General features: G+C 33.9%; 1 protein-coding gene across 5 annotated transcripts in view; it reads left to right on the top strand.

The window, feature by feature from the left end:
* Positions 1-19,934, top strand: part of LOC136411076 (voltage-dependent T-type calcium channel subunit alpha-1G-like) — a 50,635-nt gene that overhangs the window by 16,628 nt on the left and 14,073 nt on the right. For 4 of the 5 annotated variants that reach the window (XM_066393489.1, XM_066393506.1, XM_066393497.1 and 1 more), the window contains 8 exons: positions 9,131-9,410; positions 10,577-10,669; positions 10,728-11,075; positions 11,365-11,535; positions 12,791-12,980; positions 14,090-14,355; positions 15,176-15,555; positions 15,705-15,914. In XM_066393489.1, the coding sequence (XP_066249586.1) occupies positions 9,131-9,410; positions 10,577-10,669; positions 10,728-11,075; positions 11,365-11,535; positions 12,791-12,980; positions 14,090-14,355; positions 15,176-15,555; positions 15,705-15,914 (1,938 nt within the window). Of the gene's footprint in view, positions 1-9,130; positions 9,411-10,576; positions 10,670-10,727; positions 11,076-11,364; positions 11,536-12,790; positions 12,981-14,089; positions 14,356-15,175; positions 15,556-15,704; positions 15,915-17,913; positions 18,059-19,934 lie in introns of all 5 variants that reach the window. The other variant, XM_066393487.1, reaches the window with a different exon arrangement.

Below are 19,934 nucleotides of genomic sequence, written 5' to 3'. Positions count from 1 at the left end.
CTAAAGGGAGACTCCAAAAGTCATTAAAGAAAGCCATTTTAGAAAACTTATTAAAACTCAACTCATCAAAACGGATGCACAAATTGTTGATGAAGTAGCTGTTCGTCATTCCATAGTACTTGTGCCACATGTTACTCCTTTTTGCTAAAGATTCAATATCAGGACTCTGCTAGAATAAATCATAATACCGGATGAAAGCATCAGGAAAATGTCATTTCATAAAAGTTTAATAGACTATCTAAAGTCGGCATAGATTTGAAAATTCAAATCTGGCGACGTGACTTGAAGACGTTCCTGAATTATCCAAAGCAATACGTATTTCTTTGAGGTGATAAGGGAAACAATAAATTTATATTCTACGCTGTTTGAAAAGAGAATATCGAGTATGACGGTGACAAGCCCGGTTGTGACAAAATCGATAGTTTGAAAATATGACGATTTATTGGCATAGAGCTTCAGGTGAATGGTGAACTTTCTTATAAAATATTGGAGTTAGGCACGTAATACGGATTTTCAGATGGAGAGCGTATTTCAGATGATCGTAACGTTGAACTAAACTGTCGTTAAACTAAATTATCAAGTTAAAAGTATTTTTGGATAGTTTTTGAAGTCTCGTAATTCCAGAACGGATGCCCGAAAATAACGCCCCGCTCCTCCCCCACTGATTAAAGTGAAATGGATAAACTTAATATGTCCAGTCCTAGTTGTCAAGTTAAGTTACGACACGCGAGTTTTTAGGAAAAATATTGAACACAACACGTTAAAAAGTGTGTTTATCTCACTCAATTGCTGACTGAACTCCGCATTTTTCCGTGACAGCAAATTGCTGCTGTCTGTAAATTTTCAGGATCACTGAAGCAAAACAAATAAAAAACTCAAAGTTTATCACCCTGTATTTTAATAACAAGCAAGCTTGTTCCGGTTACATTCTGAATCACCATCGTAGTGTGCCAACTTGCAAATTCTATTAATTTTATTTCATAAGAACACATACAAAATTCCAAAATATATGTCGTAATTGCAACCGAGTCGAAAGAATTTTTTGTTTAATTTTTTTAAGTCTAGCACTTTTAAAACGAATGCACAAAAATAAAATCCCCCACCTCTTCTTCCCTGATTAAAGTGAAGCGGACGAACTTCCCTATCCTAGTTGTCAAGATAATTTAAGACAAACGAGTTCGTAGGAAACATATTGCACATAACACGTTAAAAATTATTTTTGTCGCACTCGATTTTAAACTTGATAAATGTACTAATTTTATCCCATGTCAATACATAAATAAAATTACTGAAAGATAAATGCGTTTTTCGATCTAGCCAACTATTTATATACTTGCAAGACAATCACATATCATCTTACCTACATATATTAAATATTCATAAACACCAATATTGGCTTCACATACAGCTGCACTACTGTTTAGAAAGCAAAGGAAATTGAACAGATTCGTTGACATTTGCTTTAAAATGATTTTCATAAATATTTGCTATTTGAAAAGGGTTGTGACAAGTGGCATAAGACTTTTAGTTATTATAAATCATATTCTCGTAGCGAAATTTAAAATACACTCACTTTCACATGAAATGCACCACCCAGTAATAATAATAATTAAGTCTTGTAATTTTGGTAAAATAATGCTTCATAATAGAGTATCAAATGATCAGACTTTCAGTTAAAAGATACAACATTTGATAATGAAAAAATTAATAATAAGTGACATCGCCTCGTACGGCAATGCAAGCACGTACTCTTCGCGGTATGCTTTGCAACAAATGATCAATATCTTCCTGGGGTATTTCATTCCATGCTACCTCAAGATGATGTCGTAGGTCATCCACATTGTTTGGAGGCCTCGGTAAATTTCGAAGACGGCGACTCATCATATCCCAAAGATTTTCGATGGGCAATAGATCCGGTGACCGTGCAGGCCAAGGCAGTATTTCCAATTGTGCTTCTTCCAGGTATCGTCGAGTAATGTTCGCACTATGTGGTCTTGCATTATCCTGTTGGAAAATGCCATTTGGTAAAGTTTGCATGAAAGGTACTAATACTGGCCTCAGAACATTGTCAATGTAGCGACGTGCGTTTAGGGTGCCTGGAACGAACACAAGAGAAGATCTTCGGCCAACACATATCGCACCCCAGATCATAACACCAGGTGTTAAAGCTGTGTGGCGCCTTTCAGAAAATTGCAAATTTCTTCTTTCACCTCGATATCGTCTGACTCTTCTACGACCATCATTAATCCATAAACAAAATCGCGACTCGTCACTGAAGACGATATTGTTCCACTTATGATTCCAATCAATTCGTTCTTGACATCAGACCAATCTGGAAGCTTGGTGTTGGGCGGTTAGTGGCAGTCGTAGATTTGGGCGGTATGAATGCAGGCCAAAAGACGAAATTCTTCTGTAAACTGTTGCCATCGACACCCGACGATTTAGAGCTCCCATCCAATCTACTGCAACAGACATTGTTGTTTGAAATCGATCACCAATGGCCATCCGTCTAAGAAGTTGACCTTCACGTGCGTTGCCGCTACGGGGAGGACATCCAGCTGGACGATGTCGCTGAACCCTTTCTTCAGACCAGGAAGACCATATTCTCGCAATCGTGATGTAGTTCCGATTCATTCTTCGGGAAATCTCACGAAAAGAAAGTCCACTCTCCTTCATGCCAATAATTCGCCCTCTATCAAAATCCGAAACGTGGGAAAAATTTCGACGCTGTCTCACTGGGGGCATTTTGAGATGTCTTGTTCACAGTTCAACAACAAAATAAACTGATATTTCCACGTAAATATTATTTTATTTATTTACAATTGAATAAAAAATCTAATAGGTCGATGACAAAAAAACCACTAGCATTCTTTCTTTTTTACTGAAAGTCTGATCATTTGATACTCTATTATGAAGCATGATTTTGCCAAAATTACAAGACTTAATTATTATTATTACTGGGTGGTGCATTTCATGTGAAAGTGAGTGTATATTAAAAGAATAGAAACGGACAATTTAATAAGGCAAGATCATTATTTATCACCAAAGATCTGTCATTGATAACAGATAATAAAGGAGTTTATCAAGGACGTTCGGGTTTTCAACGTCTTGAAGTTTTTTTAATAATCAGACGTTAGAGACTAAAAGTTTCACCTATAATTGAATTCACAATCTCTTCCATAATATCTTCATAAGTGATTTAGGTGAATGTACTTTTCAAGTTACTTTTCGAAGAAATCAAGTTGGAGAACATGACCCTTTTCTTTTTCTTTAATAATTATAATATAATATAATCCTAATTTACTCACATTTATGTTTCTTTATCTTAAGCCTTCAGGCGGAGCCCCAAGCATTCGGTTTACGTTATCTGACCAATAACCAGAAAACTTCACATTTGTACGATTCAAATGTGATAATGTCCCGTTAATACAAATCTTCGTCTGAGTTTAATGCGAAACTGAGATTTAAATTAGTATATTTGTCATTATCGCATTTTTCACTTGCTGCAATTAATTCAGCAACTTTTTCCTAATTTTGTCCCACAATTTGCAATTTCTTTTCTTAGGTATAACTAACTAGCTCGTTAATTCGAGTAATATCCAAAATAGTTCGATTAATGGACATACAGGTAACATCTCCAATGTCGGTTCTAATTATTTTAACTCGTTTGCTGGTTCGAAAATTGTATGGAAAATTTCTGATCAATAGTAAATATTCAGTTTGTCGAATTATGCATGGGTCTCTGCCTTTCTATAAAATCCGGACTTAAATTGAAGATGCAATTATTAAAAACGAGAACTTTATCATTAATCATTTCAGCTGTTGATTCTATATATCTACTTACTTTTATTCTATATACCTTTATGAATGTATAATTTTAGCAATATTGCATGAAACTGCACGTTAAGGTAGTGTAGATAAAAGGTAAGACGGTGTTGAAATCTATTAAATATAACGCCAAAATGTAAATAATCATATAAAATAACATTAGAACGATAAATTAAGTTGTAGAAAGAACTGCTGCGCATATTAATGTGACTGATTCTCCATAATTCTCATATGGGAGACCCAACGGCTTATTTGGTTGATACCCTCGAAAACCAAATGAGCGCCGCTAAATTCTGGTTAACTAAAGCCAAATTCGTCACCGAATCTTAATTCATTTTTATTTTTATTTTAAAAATTGTTTATGTATTTTCCGGAATAATTTGTTAATAAAATAATTTTATAACAAATTTAATGTGAAGTATCATTAGCAAAACAATTAGACAACGCAAAAAATGATTATCGCAATTTTTGAGCCAGTACATAAATTTATGAGAACTCAATTGTTCAACTACAGAGATCCACCAGTGCACGTAACTCGTTGGAATTACCTTCCAAGGGAGCTAATTTCAATTAAGTTGTATAATTGCTTTTTAATAGAAAGTGTTGCGTTAAAAATCTATAATGTTTTGGTGTTCCAATACTCAAATCGCAAATTTCATTGTAGCTCATTTGTTCTATGCCGAATCATATTTTCAAAATAATTTTTACTTTTCTTCTTCAACAATATACAAATTAGCTATTTAAAATTTTTTATATTACTAGGAATGAGTTAGATTAAGTATATCTAATAGGAGGTTTTTCAATTTGCTTTAGAACACTCTCCACTTGCTAATCAATAGACACCCCATTTGAGAGCTATCTCTATTTATCCTATACCTATCTCTATTTTATATCCGTGTTCGTTGGGGTGTTTCGATACTCCATTCCAAAGATCTCTATATTTACGGGGTGTACAAAGTGATCCATCTGGCTACTTCAACAAGATTTCGGCGTTAGTTTAAATCAAAAAGTGCCGTTTACCTTGTATAATATTTGTTAGTGTTACACAGATTATTTTTTGTTATATATTTCGTGGTCTTTGTGGGAATATTCCAGCCCAATTGACAATCTGAGAATGTTAAAAATCATGCTTCTTCAATCATAATAATCGGGATTCGCCTGCGGACTCTTTTATAAAATGTAATCTAGCAGCAGGAGTTATAGTTGTGAAAAACTATCGACATTAAGACAACCTTGAGGAAACTGCTATAAGAGTTAGAGATCCTTCTTTTTCTCCTTTTGGCCAGTACCGAACTGGCCATATAGAGAAAACGGAGAATTTCTGGCCCATCACTCACCATACCGGGGCTGAACCGACAATGGAACTACGAGCATCAATTAGCGTGAATAACGCAGCAACAGAAACAAATATAATGAGTTAATTCAGTTGAGATGGTGGCAATTTCTGGATACGCTATATTCCACGTTTCTATTGTAAAAAGCATATACAACATATATTTCCCTAGTCATATTACTAAAACTTATACTGAAATGGAAACAAGTTCAGAAACTAAAAGAGAAAAATGTAGCACATCCAAAACTCTTAGAAACACAACTATCTCACGAACTTTAAATTGACTTTACTTGTTAAGGATTCGCTTTCTCACATTACATAAGCAACACTTCTTAGACTTCTGGAAGTATCGCAAACATAATATTCCATAAAATAAAGCAAAATCTAAATCTCTCTTAAACAAGACAGGCTGTGCCTTTCTTACATATTATATATGGTTTGGGGAATCAACCATTACTGTATACGTACCTTTGTATTTTCTCCTAGAAGTTTATTTCCACTCAGGAAAATCTCCATTAAAATTGCTTTCCACCGGCTGAGTGTTAACAAATTTATTAAACGTGTACAAAATCATTCATTAATAACTCCCAATCATGCACGAGTTGTCATTAATGTATTTTAAGCGCGTTGTGATTAGCTCAATGCAGATGACCGCGACCGTGACTACTTGCATTTGACCAACCATAACACTTATGCTCGACACGTGATTGGTATTTCTCACTTATGAAAGTTTCAAATTTTTACACATGGGGTTTCCAATTTCGAACTGAAATACAAGTCCGCTTAAGAGTAAATAGAGTGACTTGAAATTCAAGGTGAAGATGTGCACAATTTAGATTGTCGCGATACAGTCGACGGAAAAATATCGTAAATGACACGCAAATTAATGAACGATCTAATGAGCGAATTAATAAACTTGATTTTATTAACGCGTGAGCATAGCGAACAGTTGAACAGTCTCTATTATTAATTGCTGCCATTAATAGACTTGTTAGTTGAATAACTGTTAAAATTGTTACCGTCTGTGCTCAATTTCTTATGTCATTAGAGAGTGATCTTGGAAATCGTTAGAAGGATTAATATTTATGTAAAATTAATGGAAGCTGTGGTTTTGTTTTTATAGTCAACATTTTTAAAAATTAATTCCATAAATAATAATCTAAATAAAGAAAGTAGCTAAAAAACAAAATATAAGCTAACAGCCTACAGTAACTGCCCCAAAGTGGGATAGGTACTCCTTCCATCTGCTTAAATTATATTTTCTTCTATGTTACATTTTTTGTAAAAATTAATTATTAAAATTGTTAAATATTAAAGGTATTAAAAAATTCATTAAAATTTAAACAAAATAATTTATTTCATTAAAATTTAAATTTACTAATTTATTTCATTAAATTTAAAATTTAAATGAATTAAATAAATTGTTTAAATTATATAATTTAGGGTCCTATCGGGCTAGATTGTGTAGAATCGATTTTTTTTTGGCAGTGTTTTTGAGAGAAACGCTCAGATCAAACCAAATAAACCTATTTTATTTCGTTGAATTAGTGTTCTATGTCGATGACGATATTAGATTTACATTTTCAAGTTGATCACCCTAAAAGCATATTGTTCCTCTATTTCCCTATTAATATCCTCATGTTTAATTTTGGCGCCCTATTTCTCCCTCATTGTCGGGTACACACGAAATCTGGCCCAGATTAAACCATAAATTAACATACTGAGGTTGAATGTCAGCTTAGATGCTAATGATTGATTTTAACTTATTTCGGTACATTGCAAAACATTAATTACCAAGTATCATCCCCGAATTAATCAGAATCTCAGGACGACATGGCTCAAACTTTGAACAAGTTTAACTTTCACATACATCAACGATTAATTAAACGAATAAAAGGTTTTATCCTCTATTGAAGTGAAATAAAAAAATTGTTGAATACCTGAGTTGAAACTCTCCGAATCAGAATCTAAAAATTTGAAACGTTGTAAGTGTGGTACACAATAGTATTTTTTATAAGAAAATTGGTCCAGAGCATTATATTGTTTGGAAGTTATCCAAGCGTTTGTGGAAGCTAATTGGAAAAGCGCTGTGGAGAATGAGTTACCTACGTGGTGTGTTTTTAGTGTAGGAGTTTTGAAATGATTAATGTACTATCCCGCAATGGCACGGGCATAAAATGAAGTTGATGAGGCACATTGTGGAAAATGGAGAAGTAATTTTATGTGAAAGATATATGTATCCGAGCTTGGACTTTTCGCTTCAGTGGGTGAAATCCCTACCTCACCCACATGACCCTTCCGAAAAAAGAAAAATCTCAGTGTCCTGTTATTTGAAAACAACAACTTATTTCTTCGAAAGAATTTGGGATCTCAGATTAAGCTTTTTGCTTCACGGGAGATGAGGGGTTTCACACGCGTTTCCCTCTTCAAACAAGAAACCGCACTGGATGTTGTCTGAAAATCACAACTTAATTCGGGAATAGAATTTTTTATTTCAGTTTTTTTCTGGGGGAGGGGAGGGCTATACGCAGTACTAGGTAGTACAGATGTTTCTGAAAAGTTTTCTCTCTTCATGCACTCCATAGTGAACAAGACTTTTTGTGACTCTCACAGTTCTCAAGATATTCATAACTACAGGTTCAATTGAGACCACACTGTATGTTCATATGTGTGTAGTGAAAAGAAAAAATAGAATTACTTAATCGAATAGGTGGGCTATACTTTTACACGCAAAATTTGGAAAAAATTACATACCAATTTTAAACTTATAAAGAACTTTAACCACATCTCTTACAATTTCATAATGCCGAGTTCGCTCTTTTCTGACTATTATTGCTTGGGAGCATATAGCCGAAAGTTATTGTATACAACGATCAATATAGAATAAAATAGCAACACACGTAATAAACTTACCATCTTGACACCTCTATCGGCCATAACAATGCCATGAGTTAGCGAAAAACAATTTCAAAAGCTGCAGTGTTGAACTGGAAGATTTTCGCTTTCTCCAAATGTAGCTTTGATGATCTACTGATCTTAAGTGGGTCATCAGTATTCCTTTTCCTAGGACATCTTCCATCACCTAAAAAGTTAGTCCTTTCTATCGATTATCAGATGAAACATTCTAGATAGAAAAATAGAAATTTGTTCGTAGCCTCGAACCAAAACTAAAAGACATTCAGCAATTAATAAAACCAATAAAAGATTTATTTTCTTTATACTTCAATCCAATACAAAATTACCATGAATAATACACACCAAATGCATTTGCATGCATTAGATAAAGACATGTAAAGTTTGATGTCTGTCGAGTATGGATTTGTTAAGCATGCTAAGACTAAGCCCCCTTTGAACGCTTTTATTAACCTCTAGCTTCTTACATAGATTACTAAGCCAAATTAGTGGATCACTATCTGATCGATAAAACACAATTCTCATAATACTTTCCAACTCAATCAATGCACATCTTTTTTTTAATTTTCTATATTTTGTGGTAATTGTGTTGCTGGAAAATTGCATGCCCCTTCTGGCACATCACATAACGAAGCTTTCACAAGTAAAGTATTTAAATATGCATCAGAGCGCATCTTGTAGACATATCGGTTATTTACACGATTTCACATTGATACGCCAATAATCATGCTTTTTTTATTCACTTTTAGCTAATGTATTTTTTGTTGTGTGAAACCCAATATAAAACCCAAAGTAGTTTGATTTCATTCACTTCGCTTCAAATTAGAAAATATGCTAATATCGCGAATTAGTGACTTTTAATGAAAGCATTTCGAATAATGTGGAATCAAAGTAAATATGCTAAAAAACTATACGTAGACACAATTATTTCATAAACCATTGATAACAAGCGTTTGCAACCAAAATTATCGAAAAGGGTTCATGGAAGAATTGTATAATATTTATACTATTTTTAACCTTTCCATGAACTAATGATATGCTTACCTCAATTTTCAGTATAGTACCCATGTACAAGCCCCCAGACACGGATTACATTTGCAGTAAGAGCAACTATTCAGGGATGCATACATGCCATGACCTCCCGCCATTTGTAAATGGTACCATAAAGTGTCAGCTGACATGGGAAGAAAAGCATATGCATGAGTATGCCAGTAACGACAGTTACTGCATAAACTGGCATTTGTACTATTCCACGTGTTCTGATAATAATCCCAACCCTTTTCAAAACACCATATCTTTTGATAATATTGGATTGGCTTGGATAGCAATATTCCTGGTAAGTTTCTAGGACTTCGATGATCGTAATATACGTATTTTGGTTTTTACCATCGTAAAAATCGTTTAATTGTGGATGGGCAATTCCATAAGAGTTAGATTCAGTCATCAGGCCAGGTCCCTTCAGGATTTTTTTTCTAGCGTGCGGTATGTGGTCTTATCGAACACATTTACGGACTGAAAGTAGCACTTAACAGTTTGTGAATAATAACCCACGGGGGCCATTAACATTATTTAATTGCGTGCTAATTTTCAATTCGGATAGTAGAAATAACAAAGTCAACACATGGAAATAGTAGGAAAAATATTCATCAGAACGGATTAAAAAGTATGTTTACCGCACTCCATTGCTGACCTAACTCCGCACCTTTCCATGACAGCGCCCTTAATTCCTTTTCTATGACAGCGCTTTTAAATCCCTTCGCATGACAGTGCCTTTAAATCCCAATTTCATGACAGGCCCGTAAATCCATCAAAAAGGCACCACGGTGGCGCCTTTTTATTTATGGGATCTAGGGAAAGTATTAATAGATAGATGAAATCAGATTACAATTTCTGAGGTCCGATTTTCGCGAGAAATTTTATCGCGTCATTGTTTCACAGCTAACTTGATTCGTATTATATAAGGTGTCCCTCAATATAGTGCCCTAAATTCAACCATGTATTCTAGGTCCCAAGATATGATGAAAACTTTTTGTAAACGTATATTAAAAAGCACTTAATTTTCGATATAGCATACAAGGTGTGAAAGATTGGTTGCTAAAGATGATTTTTATTAATATTTTGGGATTACTTTGGGATAAATTAATGAAATTTTGTACTTTATTATATCGGAAATTTAAAGCAACTACAAATTACTCAAAATCACTAGAATAACGAGTTAAAGACAATTATTGTCTCAAAACGTGAAGAAAGTACAAAAATATTTAAAAATTATACACTATCTCGTTTCTGGCAATTGAAAGACAAGGAGAAAAAGTGTGATAAAATATATATTCTATCAAGCTTGATAGTATTTGTTGCGCTGTAAATGTCAATAGTCCTTATTAGTCCGTATTCTTATAAACAGAAGTAAATCTAATATTCTTATAGAGTCGTGGATAAAATGTTTTCTTTTAGTCAGTCTTTCTCTGAAATACGATTCAATAAATATTTTGATAATTTCAGGTAATTTCCCTCGAAGGATGGACTGAAATTATGTATTACGTCCAAGACGGTCACAGTTTTTGGGACTGGATATATTTTGTGTTATTAATTGTGGTACGTAGTAGGGCTGTCTGAAATTAAATTTTTGATAAAATTTCTTTTCTATTCTAAGATCGGATCATTTTTTATGATCAACCTTTGCCTAGTCGTCATAGCCACACAATTCTCCGAAACAAAGAAGAGAGAGATGGAGCGCATGCGCCTTGAACGAGCACGATTCCAAAGTAGCAGTACATTGGCCTCATCAACGAATAACAGTGAGCCCACCAGCTGTTACGCCGAAATAGTAAAATATATTGCCCACTTGTGGAGACGATCGAAGCGAAGAATACTGAAGAAAATTCGATTATACAGGGTACAAAGGGACATGAGGAGGGATAAGAAGATTACAATGGGAGAGACAATAAGACTTAATTATACTAAGAGACATCATCCTAATTGTCCGAGAATGAAGCCAATGGTAAGTGCGACCTTTTGAAGAATTTTAAAACATAAAAAATCTGTGCACCAAACATCAAAACGTCCAAACTTTATCACCTGTAATGAAAAAAGTGGATTAGACTCACATCAGTCTGTGGCATGTTTCCTGGCCGCATTTTCCGAACAAGATTGAAAACTCTCGACCCACATCAGCTTAATTTCATACAAATATTTAGAAAAACCATTAACTATTTTATAGTATATGAAAAATGCTGATTTTTACCTATTTAACTAAACAATGTAAACTAATAACTATTATCGATTTATAGCAAACGCAAAGCCTACCGAGTACAAGGGCCGTGTCCCGAGCGAGCTCAATATGTCTAAGTGATCCCGGATTTCTCAGAGCAGAGGATATAGAGCTATCCGTTGTTTCCCCAAGAAGACCCGGTCTCCTGAGAGTTCCTTCGATATCAAATCAGGAAATATCAAATAATGAAGTAAGTGCTTTTGCCTTTTATTAGATCATTAACTCATCCGGTTATTCCGAATTCTGGCTTAAAGATTTTCTTTCGGTGATTTTGATGATGTTTGATGAGATTTACTGGAATTTTTTTGTGATTTTCGCAAGTTCTCTTTCACAAGCTCAGGTTAGCTGGAATCACTCTCAGGCTCCATGAGACTTTTCTAAAATTATCAGGTTAAATCAAATTAGGTACTTATATTTTCAGTGAGTTTGGGAGAATATCCCTCATTTTCGACATATTTTGTAAAAAAATGTGTCATTGTACATACTATTTAAAACATACTTTTGAAGCTTTGTACAGGGTGTCTCAAAAAAACTGGTAAAGCTATAACTCATTTATGAACAGATTTGGATGAACTGAAAACCAATAAAATTATATTTTTCAGACTATTAAATAACATCAAAGTTGATTTTGGTTAACTCAACTTCTTATGCTTTAGGTGTCAACTTTAGAATTTCAAATTTCGTTAACATTTTTTGATATAAAATATTTTTCTAAATTTAATGATGTATGACAAATTAATGTTATAACAATGTTTAATTAAAAAATATTGAAAAATTTGAACAATATAAGCTATGTAGATATATGTACCCTAAATTTAGACACTACGAGTTATGTAACCATCTATATCGTCACGGGGCCATCTGCGTTATTCTGCTGTAATCTGCATTTCATTCCATCGCATCCTATTGTATAATGTACAACGACGCATAACGCTATGGACAAGTAGCGACTATATGATACTCAGCCAAAGGGACAAGATAAATTCGAACATGGAGATGTCGAAACCGTTGGAGATACAAGGGAGTCAGTTAAATATCAGTTAAATGTCTTCTGTATTTCCTAAAGTGAGCTACTTCTGGAAATGTCATGCTATACCCTGTAGATACTTCATAGGCAACTTTCAACTGAATTGACGTAATAACCTTTTGCTTTTTTAAATTTACAAATTTGTAAATGTGGCTCTTTAGATCTTTCTTATAAGTTGAAATATTTTGAAAATTATAACATCTTTTTTTTTTAATCTGACATTTCAGTACTCGGTATCTTGGTAATAAAGAATTTTTGAAATTGGTTAATCCGGATCCAGCGATATTCATAGAGAGATACAGAGAAAGAAAAAGTTTCTTGGAGAAAGGTCTCACGTTTCATTATAAGATGTTTTTGCTCTAAATGTGAACGTATAGTACATTTACAGTGAATTTAAGTGAAAAATATTAATTTTCAGTCCCAGAGCCCAACAAACATGTTATCGCCGACTTCTTTTCAAAATAATCGACGCCGCTCTTCCGTCATGTTCAGTGGTGTAATCGTGCTACATGGACAAAATGTTTCTCCAACTACATCCGCATCTAACCTCTTATCAGTGAACATTGATAAGAAAAATGTGTGCTCTAGCGAGAAAACGACACAAGCAGGTAAGAAAATATCTCATTTTTGTCGATTCAGTTCGTTTTAAAATAAGTGAATAGCATCCTATTGTGTATCCAACTTATCTCCCATTTTTTTATTGCTACATAGGGGCTTATTATATTATAATAATCAAAGTTTCTAAAAAAAGATGTACGTCATGGGAAGTTGGTTAATTGTTTTATGATAGTGAACGTATTAACTTAATTGACGCTTATCTTTAATTAAAATCTGACTATTAAATTAAAGAGCAAACAGCTTGTAAGGCAAGCTTTAAAGTCGCTTAAGACAAGATCCACCTTTCAAGTAATGCAAAGTTTAGGTGCCTTTGTTTGACCAGCGGGATCATAGAGTCAAAAGTTGGTCTGTATTCGCCTTAATTAAAATCGCGTGAGAGCTTAAGAGGTTTATAGGCATCGAAAGATTTCTCGTTTACAAAATCTTTACTAACACTAATGTAAAGAGTGAAAGTGAAAATCCTACGCCAATTCATCAAGAACGCAGAAAGATATAGAGAAATCTTAAAATTCTAAGAAAAATCAACTCGTATGCACATAAAAGATTGCATCGGAGCACTCTTTACATAAATTTGCGCAAATTGACAATTTTTATTCAAAGTTCTACCACAGAAGCAATATTTATCATAGAAAGTTCACTCGGCGTCCGAGCTTTGGTCTGATCGGAACAAAATGCAACGCAGAGCAACTTTTATCTCTGATCGTCGAAGGTCCTGTGTAACGTCTGAGGGACCAAAGCTTCAAACTGCCAAGACGCAAAGGTCATAAAATATATTTATGTCTGGTAATCCACGAAATCCAATTAATTATGTAAAACTCGACCCTCTTTTCTCCCTAAAACTCACAACTCACCTGTTATCGTGCTGACCTTGTTTCCGTCCTTAAATATGCATTTTCCTTCTTGAAAATTTCGCGACATCGAGGTTATAGTAGAGTGTCACGAAAATGCTCTTACAAACAATATGCGGGCATTTATTTAGGAGCTCTTAGATAGTTCTACTTTACAATTGGAGCTCCAAATAATAGATGTTACTAATGCTACAGAATAATAATAGGTAGGTACCTAACTATACCCATTAAAACTACTCTGAAACTTTCAGGTGACGGAAATATTTGGCAGATAACGGGGCCCTCGAATGCGCAACAAATGTTGGAAACAAAACAGCAAATTGCTCAAGAGTGTAGTGACTTAATGAATGGAGAAGCACTCACCTGCCAAGAACTTTTGGCTTTGGGAGCCATAAATGCGGCATTACCTTCGGGACAGGTTGTTTTGGACTCTTTTTTTGATTCGCTGTCGAAGGGAATGAATAACAGACAAAAACAAGGTGAAGATTGTTACATACAGCCCGTAAACACTGAGGAGGTAAGAAGTACAATCAGGGTACAGCTAAATTTTAAGGATGCTATATTACGATAAAGCAAAAAACAATCATACAAAAAGTAGACAAGCTTTGAAGGCTTCAGTTAGATTTATCAATGGTGCAATAAGGGACGCAATCTCCATATCACTTGGAACTAGTGCATGAATCTAAGTTTGTAAAACGAGGATGAGGCACGAATGGGTGTAGTAATGAAGCCTGACCTTGACATGATTTTTTTCTAATTAGAAACGGTTACGAGCACATTAATTATATATTTTATTCCATGTTATAAACAATCTTGGGTTGCCACGGCCGCTGTTTTCCCCTATATAAATTAAGTTATAGACTATAAATCTTGGGGTTTCACTCTTCAGCGCTTAGAAAAAAACTTTTAACTCACCAAGCTTAGACTATACAGGGTGTCTCAAAAGAAACGGGGAACTCAAAAGAAACGTAAAAGAAAAAAATTAGAGCCTGTTTAACTAGCCAAGAAGGTTTCAAGTGGTATCCCCTATTAACTACAACATAACCGATAGAATTCGCTTGTTTTCTACGAAAACCCACAAATACTAAATTTCAGTACCATAGGCCAAAAGACTGTGAAGATATAAAATCAAAAATAAAATTTAAACTTTACCACCTTGTACCTTTGTTAAGTTTCGGAATACAACAATTGCGTTGGATCTTAATACTTTAATGGCAGGAATGTGCCGTCGCTCTTTGTCTCATTACTTTTGGGGCTCCCTATATGTGGTTTAGGTTAGTTTCCTTTATATAAGAGGAGTTCCAACTTATTTAGATGATTTATTGACTTTGTTCCAGGACTACAGTTGCTGCATTGAAATGTGGCACTGCGAAGCAGAATATAAGAACGAAAAACGATCCAAATTCTACATTTGCTCATGTATGGTTGTGAAAGGGATTTTAAAAACACTAAAAACAATCAGAAAATACATCAAGGCGTTAGTTGAGCATAAGATCTTTCAACATGGGATTTTATTAGCAATTCTCATAAATACCCTATCTATGGGTATTGAGCACCATCAACAGTCTAATTGGCTAACTCATTGCGTAGAAGTAACCAATATTATCTTTTCTGCTGTGTTTGCAGTGGAGATGGTTCTTAAAATAGTTGCCGAAGGCCCATTCGGGTATATCTCCAATGGGTTCAATGTTTTTGATGGTGTAATTGTCATCTTAAGGTGAGTGAGCATGAGTTACCTAAACGTTCACAGAAAATCCCATGAAAATCCTTGATAATAAAATTTAAATTTTAAATTATGAGATTTTCTTGAATGTTGTCAACGCTTCTTGTAATGCTTATATGATTTAAGTGTTTATTTTCTTTTAGTGCAATAGAATTGTTTAAGAATTTTACACAAGACGAAGAACTGCATACCGATTCAGGCTTGTCGGTTCTACGAACATTTAGACTTTTAAGGATACTAAAACTTGTTCGCTTTATGCCGAACTTAAGGCGGCAGTTGTTTGTCATGTTAAGGACAATGGATAACGTTGCAATATTCTTTTCGTTACTCATACTGTTCATATTTATATTTAGGTAAGTGGCATTAACGAGGTTATATTTTTCAGAACTAGTTCACAGCCACACACTTCGAATTTGACAAAAGTTAGTGCAGAATTTCTAATTTTTGAATCTGAAAAAGTTTCGTTATTTTGAAATGAACGATTTGGAGTAGCAATTTCGATAATTTCGACCTATAGCCCACCATATTGTAACAATCAGTAAATTGTGAAAGTTCAGCATATGCGCCCGTATGATTTTTTCAGACGAGCATAGACAAAAATTTGTTATTAAGAAATTATTTCACCGGTTTTTATATTATCCTGAAGTTGACAACCGCATATCCAGAGAAGTCAGAAAAGTGCAAACCTCAGATGCCCCTCGGATTCCCCTTTAAATTTGAAAAGATTTGCAACCTGCTAATCCCTCTATATTCCCTTTTCTTTGACAGCCGCATTTTCAAACTAATCTGAGGTATATTGGACCTCGTATTTTAGAAAGGTATTGAGTCCTGAAGCAAAATAAAAATCGAGGACATAACGATATTAGAATCATCGCTTAAAGATCAATTCTCAACCTAATTTCACTTAGGTTCAAACACAGGAGTCTTTCTTTCTTTTTCTTTTTTTTTAACCGAGTTGATACCGAAGGCCGTGAAATAAAAAGGGGAACAACTGAATGAAATTTTTAATTCCATAAAAGCCTAGGGCTCAAAAGAACCAGCTTTGAGACCAACGATCTAAAAGAAATGTATATGACATTGTTTTTCACAGTTTTGTCAGCCGTCTTTGGTAAATTAGGCACTAATCGTCGACGGCGAAATCACAATACTATACATCTTATATTTGCCTTGGTTACGCCGGCGCATGAGGGATCTCTGGCGTCAAAATGGCGTCATAAGGGTACAAATCAATGGCGGAATATAGGATCAATACATCTAATTCTTCTAGATTTTTGGATGTGCGGTTAGTTCAAAGTAATTAATCATTGTACTGCTACAATGCCAGAGGTATATTCCTGGAACTGCTTTTACTCCCTAGGTCATAAACTAGGACTTTAATTGCGTATCCGGAAGGGAATAAGATTGCACTCTTAGGTTGAGTTGTTGAATTGCGGCTGAAACTCCATTCAAGGTCGAGTGACCTTGGTAAATTTTGACGTTTATAAGAAATTCATTGGAGTCTCATTACGACTAATTTAATATAAACAAGTTCCTCGTGCATTTTCGTAAAATGCGAAAATAAAGTTAGCAGAACTGAATTTAAATCATGTTTCCAACAACTCGGCCTCAAGCCACCTGAAAATTTTTTTTTCAAATATCAACAAATAAAATGTATTTGAAACTCATTAAAAAATGTTGTTTTGTGTTATCTTAGTAGTTAATAAATAAATCTCTTTATTTCTTGATTAATTACATAAATAGCTATCAATAAAAAACTAAATTCTTCCTGTTTGGTTTTTCATTACTGCATAATAACTTTTGTCAAATTTAAAATACATTTACTAACTCTGCACATACGGGATGTCATTTAAAAACCAAATAAAGATATCTATGGTGGGTAGGGGTGGCATTTGATTAATTATTTTTTATTGTGTACATATGTTAATTAGAATATTGGTTACTTTTATTTAGTTGATGTTTAGAGAAATTTGTATACTGTGTACACCACTGTAACTTCTCTTAAGACTTTTCTTCTTTCAGTTTATTTAAATTCTTTATTTGCACTTGATACTGCACCTTACACTGTCAAACAAAGAATACTTCCTGTACATAGAACAATTTAATACCTACAGTCAAAACCGTTATACAAAGTGCTTAAAAATGTCCCTATTTATAATTTTATTTTCAAATCATACTTAACATTCCAAATATCACATTCGTCGATTGTTACTGTCGTATAAGTTATAAAATGCTGTAAAAATCAGTCAGTAAAACACGTAGGGTGTTAAATTCACAATAAACTCACTCATATCATAAAGTTACTAACCACCATTAACTGATAACCATAAATGCTGATTTTTGGGATGTTTTTAGTATACTGGGTATGAATATTTTTGGGTGCAAGTTTTGTAAAGAGCAAAAATATAACGAGGAAGGAGTCTGCAAATCTAATTCTGACGAAGATAAAGATAGGAAAAACTTTGACTCCCTTTTGTGGTCACTCGTAACCGTCTTCCAGGTATTATAATTTTTTTCCCTAACTCAACTGCATTTAGTTATCTTTATATATCTGCAATAATTTTGCGAATGTTAAAGATTTAACGCTCTCAAAGGTGATGTACTAAATGCGGTTTTCTGGTTATTTATCTTGAAAAGTTTTATTAAGAATTAAAGCGGTAAAAATAAGTTGCCATTCTGTGATGTGATCTTCAATTCAAGGTAGGTTGAGGTATTGGTTTGCTTGAAATATAGTCTAGTTTTCACAAATTTTTCACACTCTTAGGTGCATGCATAAGTTTTATGTTTTTCATAAGTCCAGAGTGAGGCAGTACGGGAACCTCCGCAACTAGAAAAAATTATAAAGTCTTTTAAATTAATAAATATTTGTGTAGTATTTAGACTAGCAACTTAAATCAACTTTTACATTTTGGAAAATTTCATGACTCACTCATGACATATAAAAAATACATAGTTTTATCGATTTATTTTTATCAGTCTAGGTATCTAATTTTTACTTCCCTAAACTTAAAGTATCCCAGGCATTTAACCGATTTTCTAGCTACGCCAGATACCGATATCTCTGTACTGAGAATCGAAGAAAACTAATCCGATAAAATGCCAATATGTTTTTAAGCCATTGGCTTGGTTTTCTTACATGATATAAAAAATATCGAGTTTGTTATAATAAAATATAATAAAATATGTTAATGTTAACGCATTTTGGCATCAATGATTAAAATTGTTTTAACGAAGAGTACGATATTTTTTGGCATCGCCAGCAGTAAAACATCTTGCTTCTATTAATGAATTTCAGACGTTAAAAAACAATATTTCGTGATAATTTCATTTCTGAGCACATGTTGACGATTTCCTCGCTGATTTCCATGACACGTATCGCTCTTCGGAATGTAGATATTTACATAAACTGAAATTGGTGAAATTAAATAAGTAAATAAGAGTAAATAACGTGTACGGAGGAAAGTTCTAAACCGCCGCGCAACCGTGTTGTAATCAACCCTAGTGCGTACGTTATTTACATATCGGCCGTATATCGTTCAATATTTTTCATTCCACTACCTCTATAATTAAAAAAAGTTCTACTGGCTAAGTCCATCGCAGAGAAGGTGGACAGTGTGTTTGTGAAGACTTTTGATAAAAAGGTGTAAATATGTCACAATACGATATTCGTTTATTAAAATGGGAAGTTTCAGTAAGGAGGCATTGTTGAATCAATTAACATGTATGACATAATGAAAAATTATATGCTATTCCAACTTATGAAAAATCTCGGATCGCCATGGAATACAGATCTTTTTGACTATATAAATAACACACATTGACAGTGATGACGAAATTTTACAACTTAATGCAGAAAAAAATTCAGCAAACTTCAACTTGTGTTAGAAACGTAGCACAATCGTATTAGAATTTGACATTTTCTGCTCCTCTTTATGTACAGAGAGTAAAAACATCTATGGCATCCCTAGGTTTGTAATAAGTTATAATAACATATACATATGTATATAGAATTATACTAGCATATTTCTGTTGGTGAATACATATGTCTGTTGGTGGGTTTGACCTTAACGGCCACCGGCCATTAAGAACCGTTTGGCCCTGTCTATTTTGAGGTATGTTAAATCTGAGTCATGAAAAAATAACAAAGGCTTTCAGAAACAATGATCTGGATCTGATTGACCCGTATAAGGTGATTTTCAATCAATGGGAGGAATCCTAGTGGTAACTAGACAATCCGATTTATTGATAGTCAGATAGAAATCAATCTGATCCGGATTATCGTGTCCAAAAAGGCCTAATGCGATGTTTATAACCTATAGAGGCACAAACAGATAAAATATAAAGAATATGCGGGATACGCGTTTTTCGAGCTCATG

Source organism: Euwallacea similis, chromosome 1, assembly GCF_039881205.1.
Source record: "Euwallacea similis isolate ESF13 chromosome 1, ESF131.1, whole genome shotgun sequence".
In the NCBI taxonomy this organism is placed as follows: Eukaryota; Metazoa; Arthropoda; class Insecta; order Coleoptera; family Curculionidae; genus Euwallacea; species Euwallacea similis.
The sequence above is the reverse complement of the archived record's forward strand: the minus strand, read 5'-3'. Positions and strand labels throughout refer to the sequence as shown.